This window comes from Stegostoma tigrinum, chromosome 5 (genome assembly GCF_030684315.1).
Source record: "Stegostoma tigrinum isolate sSteTig4 chromosome 5, sSteTig4.hap1, whole genome shotgun sequence".
NCBI classification, from domain to species: Eukaryota; Metazoa; Chordata; class Chondrichthyes; order Orectolobiformes; family Stegostomatidae; genus Stegostoma; species Stegostoma tigrinum.
This window is the reverse complement of record NC_081358.1, coordinates 65,393,985-65,414,170: the sequence shown is the minus strand read 5'-3', so window position 1 is coordinate 65,414,170 and position 20,186 is coordinate 65,393,985. Positions and strand designations below refer to the sequence as shown.

The window sequence follows — 20,186 nt, the reverse complement described above, 5'->3', positions numbered from 1 at the left end:
TTTGTGTCCTGGATACAGAGTCAGTGTTACTTGTTGCATCTCATACTTACAGGTGCTGCTGTCCAGCTGTAATGGCTTTGAGTTCCTGCCATCCTCTAACAGTGAATAAATGTTGTAATCATTTTTTCCCCAAAGGTTTTGGTATGCTTTGATAGGTTTTGTGCATATCACCAATTGCCTTATGGAATCCAACAGTTCAACCGCTGGATTGTGATATTTGTCACACTTGTTACAGCATCTGCCAACAAATGGATTGAACTGTTGATTTCTATGGTTTTTGCGAGTAGAACATCACTTTTAAGCAATGAATCTAAAGTGGACTATTTCTGAAATGTTACTGAATCTTTGTGGGATCTTACATTTTCAGATAAGCTGGTGGTATTGACTGTGTGTGCCCACCCACCCCCCGCCCCACTTTACAGCTTGCCTAACTGATTCTGAAACTGCTTGGCCTATGGAGCATACTCTACATCTTTTGTTTAAAAAGTTTGAATTTTCATAGGACATTAGTATATTTTCAGTCCATAGTGGAGGATTTAAGATCCATCTGTCTACTCTTGTCTTTTCACATTAGATATAATTTCTTGTGACCTTTCTGTGTTTTTAGCACTGTTTTTAGCATTTGTTTTCACTTCGGCTGGAAACTCGGTTTAAAGCCTTGTTCTGTTGGCTCGGCACTGTTTGTGAATGCAGACTGTTTTTTGTATGGATTTACATATGCATTCTCCTAAATAAGCACAGATCTGAATCCCAATATTTTGTCAAATTTGTAATAGCTTTTAGATAGGGCAGGTTTAAATTAACTAGCTGCCTACATGAACCATGCCAACTCAGAGATACATAGTTGTATGGAAAACTTAGTTTCTTCAGTTACCGCTGATGTTCTGGATTGCTGTTATCTTTTGTTTGCCAGTTCTCCCTTTGGTCTTCAAGCTTGTAAAGCTGGTTGCTTCTTTATTCTGTTTTGTTTTAGGGAAAAATCTTAGCTTCACCCTGTGCAGTAATAATCTTATATTATCTAAACTCACTACTTGGATTCCATTTACTTGAAGATCGCTGATGTGTTTATTTCTAGCTAAATTAATGAAAATGCTGCAGATATGGGTTGTGCCTAGAATGCTACACTTCAGAGAGCCTGTGGATAGCATCTAGATTCTTGACTCATTTGCGCAGTGACCTTTTGAAAGGATTTGACTCCATATCAACCTCGCCCCTGCAGAACATGCAGCCCACTGCTCCCTCTGCTCCAATCCCGACCTCATCATAAAACCCACGAGCAAGGGAGGCACCGTTGTAGTAATACGCACTGACCTCTATATTGCTGAGGCCAGGCGCCAACTCTCCAATACCACCTCCTACCATCCCCTGGATCATTACCCCCCTCCATCCCCCAAGCACCAAACCATTATCTCCCAAACCATCCACAACCTCATTACCTTAGGTGACCTCCCACCCACAGCTTCCAACTTCGTCATTCCCCAACCCCACACCGCCCATTTCTATCTCCTTCCCAAAATCCACAAACCTGACTGCCCTGGTCGCCCCATTGTCTCCGCCTGCTCCTGCCGCACTGAACCTATCTCCACCTATCTGGATTCCATTTTCTCCACCTTGGCCCAGGAACTCCCTGCCTGCGTCTGTGACACCACCCATGCTCTCCACGTCCTCTACAACTTCCAATTCCCTGGTGCCCAACACCACATTTTTACTAGGGACATCCAGCCCCTATACACCTGCATTCCACATGCTGATGGCTTAAAAGCCCTCCACTTCTTCCTGTCCCACAGACCTGACCCATCCCCCTCCACTGACACCCTCATCCACTTATCCGAACTCGTCCTCACCCTCAACAACTTCTCCTTTTAATTCCTCCCACTTCCTGCAGACAAAGGGGGTGGCCATGAGTACCCACATGGGCCCAGGCAATGCCTGCCTCTTTGTAGAGTACGTGGCACAATCCCTCTTCCAAAGCTACACTGGCCCTATCCCCCATCTCTTCCTCCGTTACATTGATGACTGTTTCGGCGGCGCCTTGTGTTCCCAAGAGGAGCTGTTCACTAACACCTTCCACCCTGACCTTAAATTTACCTGGACCATCTCTGACATCTCTCTGCACCCTCTACCTCTTTGTCTCCATCTAGAAACCGATATCTGTTTTAAGCCTACTGACTCCTCCCACAACTACCTAGAATATTCCTCCTCTCACCCACTTTCCTGTAAAAAGGCCATCCCCTATTTCCAATTCCTTCGCCTCCACCGCATCTGCTCCCAAGATGAGGCATTCCACTCCTGAACATCCCAGATGTCCTCTTTTTTCAAAAACTGCAACTTCCCCTCCACAGTGATCGAAAATGCCCTCGACCGTGTCTCCCACATTTTCGGCAACTCATCCCTCACCCCCATCTGCAACAATAACCAAAACAGAATCCACATCGTCCTCATGTACCACCCCACCAACCTCCAAATCCAACGCATCATCCTCCAACATTTCCGCCATCTGCAATCTGACCCCACTACCAAAAACATTTGTCCCTCCCCACCCTTATGTGCTTTCCAGAAGGACCACTCTCTCCATAACTTCCTTGTCCGCTCCACACTCCCCTCCAGCCCCCCCACTTTTCCCTGCAACCGAAGCAAGTGCTACACCTGCCGCTATACCTCCCTCCTCACCACCCACATCCCAGGCCCTAAGAAGACTTTTCACACCAAACAGATGTTCAACTGCACATCTGTTAATGCGATATACTGTATCCGCTTTTCCTGTTGTGGTCTCGTCTACATCGGTGAAACCAAACAGAGGCTTGGGGGCAGCTTTGCAGAACACCTACGCTCAGTTTGCAACAAACAACTACACCACCCAGTCGTGGACCATTTCAACTCTTCTCGCCCCCCCCGCCCCCCGACCAACCACCCACCGACATGTCTATCCTGGGCTTCCTGCATTGCCACAATGACACCACCCAAAAGATGCTGGAACAACATCTCAAATGTCCCTTGGGAACCCTGCAGCCCAATGGTATCAGTGTGGACTTCACAAGTTTCAAAATCTCCCCTTCCCTGACCATATGCCAAAACCAGCCCAGCTAGTCCCCACCTCCCTAATCATTCCTCCCACTTCAAGCCCCACCCCCATCTCCTACGCACTAACCTCATCCCGCCTCCTTGACCTGTCTGTCCTCCCTGGACTGACCTATCCCCTCCCTAACTCCCCACCTATATTCACCTTCACTGGCTGTAACCCCGCCTCTTTGACCAGTCTGTCTGCTCTCACCCTATCTTCTCCTTTTATCCTTCTTCTATCCACCTCCCCCTCACTCCCTATTTATTTCAGAATCCACTTCCCCTCCCCCATTTCTGAAGAAGGGCCCCGACCCAAAACGTCAAACTTTCCTGCTCCTCTGATGCCGCTTGGCCTGCTGCGTTCATCCAGCTTCACACTGTTGTATCAGATTCTCCAGCATCAACAGTTCCTACTGTCTCTGCCTCCATTATCATTCCACTCCAAAGGTGATAATGCAAAACTTCAAACTTGAGACTGGTTAAAAAGCAATGTCGTAGGTAAGTGAATATAAAAATGACCAGGATACTCGAAAAACTACACATATAAGAAAAGTATTTCTGCTGAATTAACAAAGAACAAAGAAAATTACAGCATAGGAACAGGCCCTTCGGCCCTCCAAACCTGCACCGATCGAGATCCTCTGTCTTAACCTATCATCTATTTTCTAATGGTCTGTATCCCTTTGCTCCCTGTCCATCCATGTACCTGTCCAGATACATCTTAAAAGACACTAACGTGTCGGCGTCTACCAACTCCACTGGCAATGCGTTCCAGGCACACACCACCCTCTGCGTAAAGAACTTTCCACGCATATCGCCCACAAATTTTCCTCCTCTCAATTTGAGCTCATGACCCTAAGTAATTAAGTTCCCCACTCTGGGGGGAGAAAGCTTCTCGCTATCCACCTCATCTATACCCCTCATGATTTTGTAGACCTCAGTCAGGTTCCACCATCAATCTCTGTCTTTCTAATGAAAATAGTCTTAACTTACTTAACCTTTGTTCATAGCTAGCACCCTCCATGCCAGGCAGCATCCTGGTGAACCTCCTCTGCACCCTGTCCAAAGCATCCACATCCTTTTGGTAATGTGGCGACCAGAACTGTACGCAGTATTCTAAATGTGGCCAAACCAAAGTCTTATACAACTGTAACATGACCCGTCAACTCTTGTACTCAATACCCCATCCGATGAAGGAAAGCATGCCGTATGCCGCCTTGACCACCCTATTGACCTGCGTTACCACCTTCAGGGAACAATGGACCTGAACACCCAGATCTCTCTATACATCAGTTTTCCCCAGGACTTTTCCATTTACTGTATAGTTCACTCTTGAATTAGATCTTCCAAGATGCATCACCTCGCATCTTCCCGGATTGAACTCCATGATTGACTCCCGGATTGAATTGTCCGTGACATAATCAGAATCCACCAAATTTAGAAAACTTCCTTAATGTTTTTTCTCAAATCATGTAAATGTTTGATGGCTGTTTATATTAATTAGCTTAATTAGAATGTTAGGAAATCTGATCTAAAACTAAACCCATTTTTGGCCATATGGTAGTAAATTTACAGTTTCCAGCAGCAATGGTCAGAAAGTGAAATCTCAATAATAGTGCAAGAGGTTCTAAAATTGCTACAGTGCACACTTATCCTGCAATCCGCACTCAAGAAAAAGGTTAAATGTTAAATGCCTTTGTGTCTTCTTTTTAATTTTCACATACAGCATTTCAAAATTTGGGCATGCACGGTACCGTAAATTCACTGAATTGACGTCCAGACACCTTGATTTGCATCAGCCACCAGCTACCAAAAATAAACACACATTCTTCAGTGAAGAAGGAGACCTTATGAGATTCAAGAAGAGCAGAACCTTAGAAAAGGTAATAAAAAGTGTACAAAAACAGACGTTGCTGGAAAAGTTCAGCAGATCTGGCAGCATCTGTGATGTAAAAATCAGACTTAACGTTTCGGGTCCTGTGATCCTTCCCCTAGTTCTGAGGCAGGGCCACCAGACCCAAAATGTTAACTGTTTTTATTTTCTTCACAGATGCTGCCAGACCTGCTGAGCTTTTCCAGCAACGTCTGTTTTTGTTCTGGATTTACAGCATCCGCAGCTCCTTCGGTTTTTAATACAAAGTGTACCCCACAGATTGAGTGATGCAGGGGGCTAGTACCTCAGCTACAGGTTTGATTTCAGCCTACTGAGTTGCAAGCAAGTACTGTTGTCCATCATTAAGAATGTGTAAACAGAGGCTTAAATGTTTTCCTTCATTTTTTTTGTTAAATTAAGAGTAAAAACACTTACTTTTAAAAAACAATTCAAATAAAAACTCAACGTATCTTTTCTTTGAACCAAGCTACTGATGAGTGCCACCGAGAAGATGGTGGTGTTATGCACATATGAATGTATCACACAAAGATACGCCACATTCATCAGTTAACATTTAGTACTCTCTCACTGTAGATGTAAGAGGCATTTTTAGAGTTGATTGATCATTGTTTATTTTAATGATTTCAGGTGCAAAGATTTTTAAATCAAGTGCCTTCAAATGACCCTCTGTCAACTAACACAGAGACTCCACCTAGTGTGGTACACATCTCTGAGGAATGCGGCAGTTCCAAGGAGTACCACAGTTCTAAAGCAGAGAGTTGCATTGTATGTGAGAAAAGCAACAGGGGAAATGGAGATGATGGAACTTGTGCTGATGGAAAATTCTTAACTCGTGTCAGTGTCCCCACCAAATTGAATAATTGCAGTCAAGGCAACAATGAACAGCTTCTTGAAAAGTATGATATGACGGCTGCTTCTGCCAAAGATTTTGAACCACATTCTGACAGACAGCTGGTTCCTATGGATATTCCAGACTTCCTTCTTCCTGATGCTGATGTAACTGATAGGGATGATGAATGTATGTATCGAACCTAAGTATCCAAATGCTATTTTGTTGGGTCACAGATGCAAACTACAATTTCAAGTTTTTGCAAAATCTTGTAAAAGAGGACCTACTTCATAGTAAAATGATCACTGTTGATCCCAGACTTCTGTACAATATTAAACCTTCTTAATCTATCATCAGGAGGCTTGTTTAAATTAAGTAGAAATGTGAGTGTTGTAAAATATATTAATCAGTACTGTAATATGTTATTATTTTAAAATGTTTATATGGGGATCAACTAGCTCAGTGGGCTGGGTTACATTACAGAGTGATGCCAACAGCATGGGTTCAATTCCTGCACCGGCTGAGGTTACCATAAAGTACTGTCCTCCTCAACCTCCTCCCTCGCCTGAAGTACAGTTGCCCTCAATTTAAGCCACCACTGGTTGCGTGTCTTTAATGAGAGAGCAGCTCTGTAGGGCAATGGCAACTTGACGTTTACATTGTTAGCAATTTGAAAATGAGTTCAAAAATACTTTGCCAATATTAAAAAATGTTTAATTTTATATTTTCCTTATGCGCTCCCTTGCCATTTATGAATTCCTGAGCAAGAAGGCAGACAGTTCTGCTTGTACAGAACTTCTCAGCACATCCTTGTAGAGATCTGTTTGGTGCAATTTAAGAATAATTTGGCCAAAATGCTCAAATCCACTCCACTCCTTTAGGAGTTTCTAGTTTCTGCTGGCTACTTCAAAGGCCCGGCCATGGCAATGTTGTGTTTACTTGTAAAATAACCCCTACTCTACTTTGCTTCATTGTAAGCGCATTGGAGTTCAGAGGTGATACATGTTAATATATTCCTGAGAAATATTTAGAAGTCTTTAGCTAACTACACGAATATCACTGGTGAACTTTTTGTTTTGTTGTGGAGCGCAGCAGGTTTATGCACTAATCAGTACAAGTTTGCTGAAAATTTATGATCGTTGTAATAAATAAGTGTTAACCTGTTGCAATTATCTTGCAGTGCAAACCATAAAGAATATTAGAAAGGACAAAAAAAGAACTAAGAAGAAGAAGAAAGTTATTGATATTCCCTTTGACATAGTAGCAGTTCCAGAATTGACCAAATACTGGGCCCAGCGTTATAGACTGTTTTCACGCTTTGATGAGGGAATTAAACTTGATCAGGGTTGGTAACTGAGCTTCTTTTTACTTGACTTTTTCTCCTACTTCTGAATCTGTTGTGCAGGCCACACCATGGAGACCCTGGGGAGCAGATTGACTGATGACATTGTAACATGTATGATAAAACATAAATTGTGTAAATATCTATGTTAAGATCATTTTTAGAGCTGACATTTCAAAGTAGTGGCAAATAAGTGTTAGTTACTTTTGCAAAGTGTAAGGTCAACAGATAAGTAGGAATCCCTCAAGAATTAACGGGAATTTCTAGTATGGTTTACACCAATTAGAGTAAACTTTGAAGGCCTTGGTTCTTAATTCAGAATAATCAAGGATTAACTTTAGTTCAGAAAATCTAGAATTTTTTTAGGATCGTTCGGAAGAGACTTGCCCAGGGTCAGAAGAAAGTATAGTTTCTCTGCTCAAGAGAAATGTTTCAGAGTAGTTCAGTGATATCTCAGCATGCATTTCATTTGTGGAGCATCCATACCAGAAAGGTGGGTTAGATATATTCAGGTTGTTAGAAGCTGGGAAAGTTTAAGTCCTCTGTTCAGTATTAAGAAAATTGCATAATTCGCAGACAAGATACTAGAGCAAATCAGCTAAGTATAATTTTAAAAATTTAAGGACAGGGATAATTTCACTGGACTTGAATTTCTGTAATCTAATGGTATCAGGAATTTTGTTGAAAGCTTCGTTTTGCTGTAGAGTTAGAGTAATACAGCATGGAGGCAGGCCCTTTGGCTCAAACTGGTCCATGCTAACAATAGTGCCCTCTCAGCTCTTTCCAGTTGCCCGCATTTGGTCCGTATTCCTCTAAAAGCTTCCCATCCATGGACCTATCCAAACGTTTTTTAAATGGTGCTATTGTACCTGTCTCAACCACTTTCTCTGGCAGCCCATTCCATTTACACACCACTTTCTGCATGAAGAAGTTGCCCCTCAGGTCCTTCCTAAATCTTCTTCCTCTCACCTTAAACCTATGCCCTCTAGTTTTCAAATCCCTATCCTTGGGAAAAGACTGTATGTGTTCACCCCATCTATGCCCCTCATGATTTTATAGACCTCAATAAGATCACCCTCATTCTCCTACATTCCAAGGAATAAAACCCTCTCCTGGCCAACCTCTCCGCATAACTCGGGACTTGTAGTCCTGGTAATTTCCTCGTAAATTATCTTTGCACAGTTTTTGGTTTAACTACGTCTTTCCTATAACAGGGTGACCAATACTGTACACAATACTCCAACTGCCACCTTACTGACAATTTATACAAAGGTAACATAACGTCCTAACTCCTATACTCCATGCCTCGACCAACGAAGGCCAGAATACGAAATGCCGCCTTCGTCAGCCTGTCTACCTGTGACGCTGCTTTCAACGAGCTTTGTACTTGTACTCCTAAACCCCTCTGTTCTACAACATTCCTCAGGACCTTACCATTTACTTATAAGTCCTAACTTAGTTTGACTTTTCTAGTTGGAACACCTCACACTTATCTGTATTCAATTGCATTTGCCAAATCTCAGCCCACTTCCCCAACTAATCAAGATTCCTCTACAGTGTTTGACAAACTTGCTTGGGCCGCACGGTGGCTCAGTGGTTAGCACTGCAGCCTCACAGCGCCAGGCCCCCGGGCTCGATTCCCGCCTCGGGCGACTGTCTGTGTGGAGTTTGCACATTCTCCCCGTGTCTGTGTGGGTTTCCTTCGGTTGCTCCAGTTTCCTCCCACAGTCCAAAGATGTGCAGGTTAGATGGATTGGCCATGCTAAATTGCCCGTAGTGTTCAGGGGTGTGTAGGTTATAGGGGGATGGGTCTGGGTGGGCTGCTTCAAGGAGCGGTGTGGGCTTGTTGGACTGAAGGGCCTGTTTCCACACTGTAGAGAATCCAATCTAATCTAATTATTCCTGTATGTTCACATCCAGATCATCTACGTAAATAACACATAACAAAGATCCCAGCACCAACCCTTGTAGCCCACCACTAGTCGCAGGCCTCCAGTCCAAAAAACAACTTTCAACAGTCACCCTCTGCTTCCTACTATCGAGCCAGTTTTGAATCCAATTAGCTAGCTCTCCCTGAATATCATGCGACCTAACCTTCATAGCTAGCCTGCCGTACTGGACCTTGTCAGAAACCTTACTTACGTTCATATAGACATCATCTACTGCTCTAACCTCATCTATCCTCTTGGTTACCTCTTCAAAAAATTCCAGAAGTTTCATCAGACATGACTTCCTGTGTACAAATCCATGCTGACTATCCATAATCAGACCTTGACTATCCAAATGTTTGCTGATCCTGACCCTCAGTATCTTCTCCAATAGGTTGCCTACCACTCATATCAGGCTCGCTGGCCTGTAGTCCCCTGGTTTGTCTTTGCTACCTTTCTCAAACAACAGAATGATATTAGCCTCCCTCCAGTTTTCCAGAACTTCACCAGTGCATAGAGCTGAAGCAAACTCTCTGCAAGGGCCTCTACAATTTCTTCCATAGCCTCCCACAATGTCTGAGGACAGACTTGATCAGGCCCAGGGGACTTATCCGCCTAATTCAACCGAAGGCTGCAAATACCTCCTCTTTGATAATATGTATGCAGTCCAAAACATTCCCACTGTTTCCCTTATTTCCTTAGTTTCCATGATTCTCTCCTCAGTAAACACTGAGCAGAAATCTTAATTAAAATCCTCCCCCATCTATATGTTTGAAATTTTTCCAAAAGGTTCTCCATATTTAGGAAGGTTTTTTTTGTTTTTTCTCATCCTTTGTATGGAAAACTTCTATTTTGTTGTTATAGAAACTCTGCAGCCTCTTATAACTGTTTAGTGGCAGACCACCACCTGAACAAAAACAATCCAACCAGATTGCATTCTGTAATCTGACTTGTGAAGTGGTATCATCAGTGGGATCATAATGCATGTTAGAAGGGTGGTGCTCCTCAAGGTACAAAGTTGTCCTGGTTGGGACCCTTGGGTGTGATGGCCATCCAGGTGCTCCATTTGGGATAGATTTTAAATGCATATTGAAGGATAATTCATATTATCATTAAACATGCTGGGAACTGTATTTAGGATTCCATGTGTACAAGAGGAAATTTGTAAATTCTTGTTGAACAGTATTACTAACATTAAAATATTATTCTGGGGCATTAGTTTGTTCTTGATTTTGTGTGCGGCCTCTTGCAGGGGATGGTTGCTTTTGGTTGGCCAGCAGCTATAATTGTAATGTAAAGGATGCTGAGTCTCTCGTCCTGACAACTTTGTACCTATGGTGCACCTATGATTTGTACCGCAGCATTCTTATCTCAAAATGTAACCATTTGCATGCAATATAAATGTAATTGTGTCTTTGTCTTCCAGAAAGCTGGTTTTCGGTCACTCCTGAGAAGATTGCTGAGCACATTGCCAGTCGTGTCATGCAGTGTTCTCATTGTGATATCATTGTTGATGCATTTTGTGGAGTTGGAGGCAATTCAATTCAGTTTGCATTAGCTGGAAAAAGAGGTACGGGACTGTGACTTCCCCAGGCCTTCCTGGGGAAATCCATCTATGTGTCTGTTGCCTTATGATATTGGCTTGTATATCAAGGTCATTTACCGATGTAGAGTAATGACCAAACATCTAAAGTTAGCTGTATGGGGGATAACATATCATACCCAGAACTTCTTTTACAAAACAGTGAATCAGATTGGTTAGCTGAACATATCTGCTATGTTCCTATTTCCTATTGAATACACACGCACTGCAGAAAAGGTATTGTGCTGATTACCTTTGTATTTGTATTTGTATTGTAATATATTGTAATATTCACCTAAATGATGATAGTGACCTTTAGTAATATTCAAAAATGTTAGATAATGAACATTAATTTGAATAACTTAAATTTACAAAAAATTTCCACATAAGGCTTCAGTATCATCCAAAACTAGACTTTAAAACTGGAGGCATAAGGTTACGGTGAGAGGGGAAAGATTTAAAGGGACCTAAAGGGGCTGTTTGTTCACGCAGAAGGTGGTGCATGAATGGATTGAGCTGCCAGAAGAAGTGGTGGAGGCTGGTACAATTACAAATTTTAAAAGGTATCTGGATAGGTACATGAATAGGAAGGGTTTAGAAGGATTTGGGCCGAATGCTGGCAAATGGAAATAGATTTATTTAGGATATCTGGTCAGCATGGACAAGTTGGACCGAAGGGTCTGTTTCCATGCTGTACATATCTATGGCACTATCATGATGTGCAGAATTTAATTAATTTTTGTATTAGATGTGTTCAAATCTAGTGAAGTATACATTTGTGTTTACTTCTGGAAATTCTTCAGTTAATTGTGTTGATACTTGTGAATTATATGCTTTTCAACACTTGAAGTCCATCTATCAATTCTAGCACTTACAGGTTAGATGAGGTACAAGTTGTATTGTTCTTTAGTTGATCTGAATCTTGGAAAAATATCCCCAGCATTCCAACTTCTCTAGTTATGCATTCCTTCTTTGCTTCCTGTCCTTAACAGTTCTTCTGGGTAACATTGCCCGGTGCCGATTATTGCAATTTTTGACCTTGATATTAATGAAACTTTAGGCTGGGAATAAGTTCTGTTATAGTTCCTGGAGGTGCAGTGTTCTGATACAGCAAACCATGAGGCTGTTCTTCATATCTTAATGATAATGTAGTCAGAGATGCACTTGCCAGGCTTAATCTCTATATACGAGTTAAGCCTAAATGGATATTTTTTCATAGCCAAGTACTCTTCCCACATCTTTTCTGTAAGTAAGGCATCATTATAAGCCATATTTATTTTATTTTCTCCAAGCGTAATAGCAATGCTGACATTTCTCCTTGCACACAGTGTTTCTAGACTATTTGGCTCTTGATATGAGAAAGTTTACATATTACGAACATACGAATTTGGAAATGTAGTAAGCTGTTTGGACTCTCGCGCCTGCTGAGCCATTCAATAAAATCATCTGTTTGTATTTCAAATTCCACATTCCCCTTATAATCTTCATTCCCTTACCTTAAAAAAAAAGTTTACCTCCACCTGAAAAGTATTTGATGATACCACCTTCTGTCAAAGTTCAAAGTCATAAAATATCAGACTATGGTCCAAAAGATTTATTTGAAATCATAGGCTTTTGGAGCACTACCACTTCGTCATGTGAAATGGGTTCACCTCACAAAGGAGCAACGCTCTGCAAGCTTGTGATTTCAACTAAACCGATTGGACTATAACCTGGTGTCCTGTGTCTTATGACTTTGTTCACCCCAGTCCAATACTGCTACCTCCACATCATGACCACCTTCTGAGGCGTAGTTCTAAAATTGCACAGCCTTCTCAGGAAAACAATTTCTTCATATCTCGGTTGTACAAGAGCAGCTCCTAACTTTTAAATAGTTCACCCCTCACCCCCGACTCCTTTTCTGGATTTTGCCACAAGATTAAACATCTCTTCTGTGTCCACCTTCTCACAATCTTTTCAAGATCTTTTATACTTAACTCAAGTCACCCCTCACTCTTCTAAAATTGAGTGAAAACAAGTCCAGCTTTACCAATCTCTCCTGCAAAAGACAGCTGATCAATTCGTGTTTTATTCCACTCAACCACCTCTGAGCTATAGCTAATGTATTTACACATTTGCTGAAGGAGATCAAAATTACACACATGGTTTCAGATTTGGTCTAAGCATGAACTGTGTGATTGAAGCATAACATCCATCCTTTACTTTGTTCAATTCATTGCATAATGCTCTTCTTTCTTAGCCTTAATAACTTGCTGTATATGCATGCTAGCATTTGTGACTTAAGCACTGGAAAACTTGGATCACTATAGATCTTGGGATTTTGCAGTCATTCTCTATTTAAGTAGTACTGCACTTGTTTTTTATTCTCCCTGCCAAAGTGACCAACTTCACATTTTTCCCATGTTATGTTTTGTTTACCAAATTTTTGCCCCCACACTCTGAACCTGTTTACACCCATTGTGTGTCATCTTCACAATGTGCTTTCCTTCTTGTCTTTGTATCACATACGAATTTAGACAAATGCCCCCTCCAGTTTGCAAACAGGTTCCATCGTAAAGTCCATCTGCAAGTCAATTTGTTTGTAAATCAGAACAGAATGCAAGACAATATTTCATTTTTCTGAAGAAGGGTCTAGGCCCAAAACATCAGCCTTCCTGCTCCTCCGATGCTGCTTGGCCTTCTGTGTTCATCCAGCTCTACACTTTGTTATCTCTCTGCAAGACAATATAAAGCAGTGTTGTGTAAGTACAGGAAATGTTTGAATTGTTGGATATTTAAAATTACACCTTGTAGGGATGGCATTCGTAAGTTAGACATTTGGAAGCCAGGGACCTCCTATACTATGCATTTGTTTACCACATCTAAATTACTGATATAAATTATAAAATGCTGAGGCCTAACCGAAGACCTTGCTGAACTCTTTGTCGCATCCTGCCATTCTGAATGTAATTTCAGAATTGTTTTCTGCCAACTGACAATCTTCTATACATTCTAAAAGGTAATGCACTGCACCACGAGTTCCTCCTTTATTCAATGACCTTTCATATGGCATTTTGTCAAATGCCTTCTGAAAATTGAAGCATAGTGCTTCCAGAGGCTCCCCTTTATCCTCAGCGCATTACTGCTTCAAAGAATTTAAACAAGTAGGTTAAATGTGCATCAGAGATAGTAGGAACTGCAAATGCTGGAGAATCTGAGATAACAAGGTGTAGAGCTGGATGGATACAACAGGCCAAGCAACATCAGAGGAGCAGAAAGGCTGACATATGGGACCTAGACCCTTCTTCAGAAATGGGAGAGGGGTAGGGGGTTCTGGAATAAATAGGGAGAGGGGGGAGGCGAGGAGAAGGTCGGTGGAGAGGAGACAAATAGGTCAAAGAGGCCCCGATGGAGCCGGTAAAGGTGAGTGTTGGTGGGGAGGAGTTAGGTCAGTCCAAGGAGGAGGACAGTTCAAGGGGGCTGGATGACGTTAGTAGGTGGGAGATGGGGGTGGGGCTTGAGGTGGGAGGAGGGGATAGGTGGGAGGAAGGACAGGTTAGGGAGGCGGGGACGAGCTGGACTGGTTTTGGGATGCGGTGGGGGAGGAGAGATTTAGAAGCTTGTGGAGTCCATGTTGATAGCATTGGGCTGCAGCGTTCCCAAGTGGAATATGAGTTGCTGTTCCTGCAACCTTTGGGTAGCATCGTTGTGGCTGTGCAGGAGGCCCAGGATGGACATGTTGTCTGAGGAATGGGAGGAGGAGTTGAAATGGTTTGCGACTGGGAAGTGCAGTTGTTTAGTGCAAACTGACCGTAGGTGTTGCGCAAAGCAATCCCCAAGCCTCCGCTTGATTTCCCCGATGTAGAGGAGGCCACAACAGGATGTCATATAGCACATTAGCAGATGTGCAGGTGAACATCTGCTTGATGTGGAAAGTCTTCTTGGGGCCTGGGATGGGGGTGTGGGGGCAAGTGTAGCACTTCTTGCAGCAGCAGGGAAAAGTGCCGGGGGTGGTGGGGCTGGTGGGGAGTGTGGAGCGGGCAAGGGAGTCACAGAGAGACTGATCCCTTAGGAAAGCACATAAGGGTGGGGAGGGAAAAATGACTAGTGGTGGGGTCGGATTGCAGATGGCGGGAGTGTCAGAGGATGATACGTAGGATTTGGAGGTTGATAGGGTGGTATGTGAGGATGAGGGGGATTCTGTTTTGGTTGTTATTGCGGGGAAGGTATGTGAGGGATGAGTTGCGGGAAATTCAGGAGACACGGTTGAGGGCATTCTCAACCATTGAGGCGGGGGTGGGGGTAAGTTGCGGTCCTTGAAAAATGAGGACATCTGAGATGTATGAGAGTGCACTGCCTCATCCTGGGAGCAGATGCAGCAGAGGTGAAGGACTTGGGAGTAGGGGATGGCATTTTTGCAGGAAGGTGAGTGGGAGGAGGTGTATTCGAGGTAGCTGTGGGAGTCCGTGGGCTTGAAATGGTTATCGGTTTCTAGGTGGTTGCCACAGATGGGGACAGAAGTCCAGGAAGGAGAGAAAGGTATCAGATTCTCCAAATTAACTTGAGGTTGGGGTGGAAGGTGTTGGTGAAGTGGATGAACCGTTCGAGCTCCTTCTGGGAGCACAAGGCGGCGCCGATCTAGTCATCAATGTAACGCAGGAAGAGGTTGGGTTTAAGCCCAGTGTAGGTACGGAAAACAGATTGTTCCACGTAATCTACAAAGAGGCAGGCTTAGCTTGGGACCATGCGGGTACCCATGGCTACCCGCTTTGTCTGTAGGAAGTGGGAGGAATTGAAAGAGAAGTTGTTGAGGGTGAGGACAAGTTCGGCAAAGCGGATGAGGGTGTCAGTGGAGGGGGATTGGTTGGGCCTGCGGGACAGAAAGAAGTGGACGGCCTTTAGGCCATATGTATGAGGAATGCAGGTGTATAGAGAGTGGCCGTCCATGGTAAAGATGAGTTGTTGGGGACCGGGGAATTGAAAGTTCTGGAGGAGATGGAGAGCATAAGTCGTGTTGCGGACGTAGTTAGGGAGATCCTGGACCATGGGGGAGAAAATGGAGTTGAGATAGGCGGAGAAAAGGTCGTTGGGGCAGAAGCAGGCGGAGACGATAGGGTGACCAAGGCAGTCAGGTTTGTGGATTTTGGGAAGGAGACTGAAGCGGGTGGTGCGGGTTTGGGGAACGATGAAGTTGGAGGCTGTGGGTGGGAGGTCACCTGAGGTGATGCGGTTGTGGATGGTTTGGGAAATAATATTTTGGTGGTGGGGGTTGGGGTCCTCGTCTTGGGCGCGGTAGGACAAGATGTCAGAAAGCTGACACCTGGCCTCGGCAATGTAGAGGTTAGTGTGCCGTACTACAACTGTGCCTCCCTTGTCTGTGGGTTTAAGGGTGAGGTTGAGATTGGAGTGGAGGGATACACGTTCTGCGGGGGAGCCTAATCCTCCCTCTATTGGCCCCTTCATCCACTTCACCAACACCTTCCATCTCAACCTTAAGTTCACCTGGACCATCTCTGATACCTCTCTCTCCTTCCTGGAGCTCCCTGTCTCCACCTGTGGCAACCACCTTGGAACCGATATCCATTTCAAGCCCACTGACTCCCTCAGCTACCTAGAATACACCTTCTCCCACCCACCTTCTTGCAAAGATGCCATCCCCTATTCCCAATTCCTTCACCTCTGCCACATCTGCTCCCAGGATGAGGCACTGCACTCCCATACATCTCAGATGTCCTTGTTTTTCAAAGACCGCATCTTTCCAACCCGCCCTCAACTGTGTCTTCCGCATTTCTCGCAAATCATCCCTCACATCACCTTCCCCGCAATAACAACCAAAACAGAATCTTCCTCATCCTCATATACCACCCCACCAGCTTCTGAATCCAACACTTGCGCCATCAGCAATCCGACCCCACCACAGAAGACATTTTTCCCTCCCCACCCGTATCTGCTTTCCAGAGGGACCACATTCTCTGTGATTCCCTTGCCATCTCCACACTCCTCTCCAGCCCCAACACACCCGGCACTTTTCCCTGCAGCTGCAGGAAGTGCTACACCTGACCCTACAGCTCCCCCCTCACCCCCATCCCAGACCCCAAGAAGACTTTGCACATCAAGCAGATGTTCACCTGCACATCTGCTAATCTGGTATACTGCATCTGGTGTCCCCATTGTGGCCTCCTCTACTTCGGGGAAACCAAGCGAAGGCTAGGGACCGTTTTGCATAATACCTACGCTCGGTTTGCACTAAACAACTGCACCTCCCAGTCGCAAACCATTTCAAACCCACCCACCTCCATTCCTCAGACGACGTGTCCATCCTGGGCCTCCTGCAGTGCTACAATGATGCCACCCAAAAGTTGCAGAAACAGCAACTCATATTCCACTTGGGAAACCTGCAGCCCAATGGTATCAACGTGGATTTCACAAGCTTCTAAATCTCTCCTCCCCTACTGCATCCCAAAACCAGCCCAGCTCATCCCCACCTCCCTAACCTACCCTTACCTCCCACCTATCCCCTCCTCCCACCTCATGCCCCACCCCCCCCCACCTACTAACCTCATCCTGCCTCCTTGACCTGTCCGTCCTCCTTGGACTGACTGACCTACCTCCCCACCTACACTCACCTTTACAGGCTCCATCGGGGCCTCTTTGACCTGTTTGCCTCCTCTCCACCTATCTTCTCCTCTAGCCATGTTCTATCATCCTCCCCCCGTCCCTATTTATTTCAGAACCTCCTTCCCCTCCCCCATTTCTAAAGAAGCGTCTCAGCCTAAAACATGAGCCTTCCTGCTCCTCTGATGCAGCTTGGCCTGCTGTGTTCATCCAGCTCTACACCTTGTTATCTCGGGTTAAATGTGCTGGTCCCTTCTCAAAACCATACTGACTATTCTCTTCTCCATCCCCCCGATGTTTTCTGTGGCTCTAGAAAAATCTGTAACCCAGCTCTAACCTTCTCAATGATTATTTCTAAAACCTACCCCACCATAAACAACAAACTAACTGATCTGCAGTTTTCTGCCTCCTTTCTTGGAGTGAAGGATTATATTTGCTATTTCCAGACTAACAATGTTTGGGAAATTGACACCAATGTATCAGCTACTCATAAGCCAACTGTTTTAAGACCCGGGAATCAGCAACTTGAGACTTATCAACCTGCAGCTTTTCAAGTTTGCTCAAAGCTGCTTCCCTGGTTACTATATTTCACCAAATTCTTCCCTCCCTTCAACCTCCAGACATACACAAAAAATATCTAATTTAACTATATCATCTCAAGTGAAGACAGAAGCAAAATTTGTTCATTTTGTCTGCTATTAACTCCTCGTCCTCGTTCTCTGGAGGACCTGGTCTCAGTTTAATTAGTCTCTTCCTTTTCACATATTTGCTGAAACTGTTGCTGTCTGTTTCTACTTTCCTATTTAGTTTCTTCTCATACTCCAATTTCTTCCTCATGATAAACCATTTATTTGTTCTTTGCTGTTCTTTTTGTTCTGACTATTCTTCTGACTTGTCCTTGCACAATTAGGTTTTTTTCCTTACTTTTAATGCTCTCCCTAACTTTTTAAGTCACAAACGGTGATTTCATTATCCATTGTCTGTATGTCTTAAAACCAGAAAGGCTGAAAAACCAAAGACCTGATTAGAAGCGAACCCAAAGGAACCTGTAGACATGCAGAGTTCAGGCCTTTTGAGGGAAAAAGCTTTGCTTGGACTTAAGATTTTTTTTGCAAAGGACCCGAATAGATTATAGTGAAACCCCAATATCCATTATCTAAAAATCATTTGGTCTTGAGATTTTCTGATAAAGAATTCCAAAGCTGTGTTTTTAAGCAAGAGCCAGAGGAAGAATACAAGTTATGATAAACATTACTTGGGACTATCAATGACTGACTACGTTATGCCAAATTGAGTTGTCCAGAGATGGTTTGAAGTAAGAATCTGCCAAATTCTCAAGCCTCATAATTATCTGCACTTGCAGGTTTAAAGCTTGACTGCTGCAGCATGAAAACATTTAAAATGTTGTGCAAAGTTGCATCAATACACTTTCACAGTTGTGTCACAGCTGCACACTGATGGAGTGAAAACTCCTAATTAAAAAGTCTGACACGGAATCTGTAGGAAGTTGGCCAGAAATGCAAGCCTGAGTGCCTGCTCGTTCTGACAGGATCACAGATGAAATTTATGTAACTGTTGACCCTTAAAATGACCCATGAGACACTTGCCTAATTCATTTGTAGGTTTTTAGATTAAGAGATCCTGGATATCCCTCTGGGAGATCCTTGTAAGGAGCTAGAGGCAAATACTTGATGGGAATGGTCACTGTCACAGTTCTAAGATCAGCACCGTTTCCAACAAGGGGGCAAGTTGTCTTCCGTGATGATTCAGGTATCGTTCAGCATGTCCCAAGATATAACTTGTCTGGGTTAAAACCTCTGCCTTAATCTTGCCTCCACATTTTTATTCATAGTGGGAAACTATTCATTGTAATCATACGTGGTGTTCCATCATCTCACCAGTGATAACACCCTAACTTTGCATTACAACTGCTCAGAAGCTATATTTTGGATTCCCAAATTGTCAGAATTTTTAAATCCTTTGACAAACATTAACAGCATATATAATTTTAAAATAGAGACTGCAGTAAATTCAAATTGGTCTCTGACCTATTATCTGTTTTCACCTGAAGACAAAGCTTAATCACCAATCCCTTTGCATTTTGTTATTGGAGATTTCCTAGTACTGTTTTAATATTGTTGTGTGAATCATGTATGTTCTTATTTTGACACTAGCATTTTCTAACAATCTCTCAATAAATCATAGTTTTACAGTACAGAAGAACAATTGGCCCAGTCTGTTAGTTTTTCTTTCTACATTCACAGGTTGAGGGTGTCGCTGACTAGGTCAGCATTTATTGCCCAGAGGGTAGTTGAAAGTTAGTCACATTGCTGTGGGTCTGGAGTCACATGTAGGTCAGATTAGGTAAGAATGGCAGTTTCCTTCCCTCAAGGACATTAGTGAACCAGATGGATCTTTCCAACAATCAACAATGGATTCACGGTCATCATTAGACTCTTAATTCCACTTTTTATTGAATTCAAATTCCACCATCTGCTGTGACAAGATTCAAACCCGGATACTCAGAATGTTATCTGGGTCTCTGGATTAACAGTCCAGTGATAATACCACTACGCCGTTGTCTCCCTGTATTATATGACAAAACCGCTAACCACTATGGTACTACTTCCCAGCTCTTGATTTGTAGCCTTGTAGATTTCAGCACTTAAATTTTTTATTGAAGTACCTTGAAATGTGATTAACCTTCTTCGCTCCACCACCATCCTCTGATTTAAAATAAAATTCTCCTCGATTCTCTTCTCATCCTTCTGCCAGTGACATTAAATTGATGTTCTGCATTGTCCTCTCTTAAGGGAAATGAGATTTTGCTGTTCACTCCATCAAAACCCCTCTCTTTTTCTAAAAAACAATTATATACATCACTTAATTTTCCCAGAAGCCTCTGTGAGAAACAGAACAACTCCCGTCCATGTAAGCTATTCCCATAGCTGCAGTTT

General features: G+C 43.4%; 1 protein-coding gene across 4 annotated transcripts in view; it reads left to right on the top strand.

Annotated features, from left to right (window-relative positions):
* tgs1 (trimethylguanosine synthase 1) overlaps positions 1–20,186 on the top strand; it is a 72,086-nt gene that overhangs the window by 25,096 nt on the left and 26,804 nt on the right. For all 4 annotated transcript variants that reach the window (XM_048528617.2, XM_048528619.2, XM_048528618.2 and 1 more), the window contains 4 exons: positions 4,787–4,943; positions 5,582–5,972; positions 6,964–7,128; positions 10,480–10,623. In XM_048528617.2, coding sequence (XP_048384574.1) covers positions 4,787–4,943; positions 5,582–5,972; positions 6,964–7,128; positions 10,480–10,623 — 857 coding nt within the window. The remainder of the gene's footprint in view (positions 1–4,786; positions 4,944–5,581; positions 5,973–6,963; positions 7,129–10,479; positions 10,624–20,186) is intronic.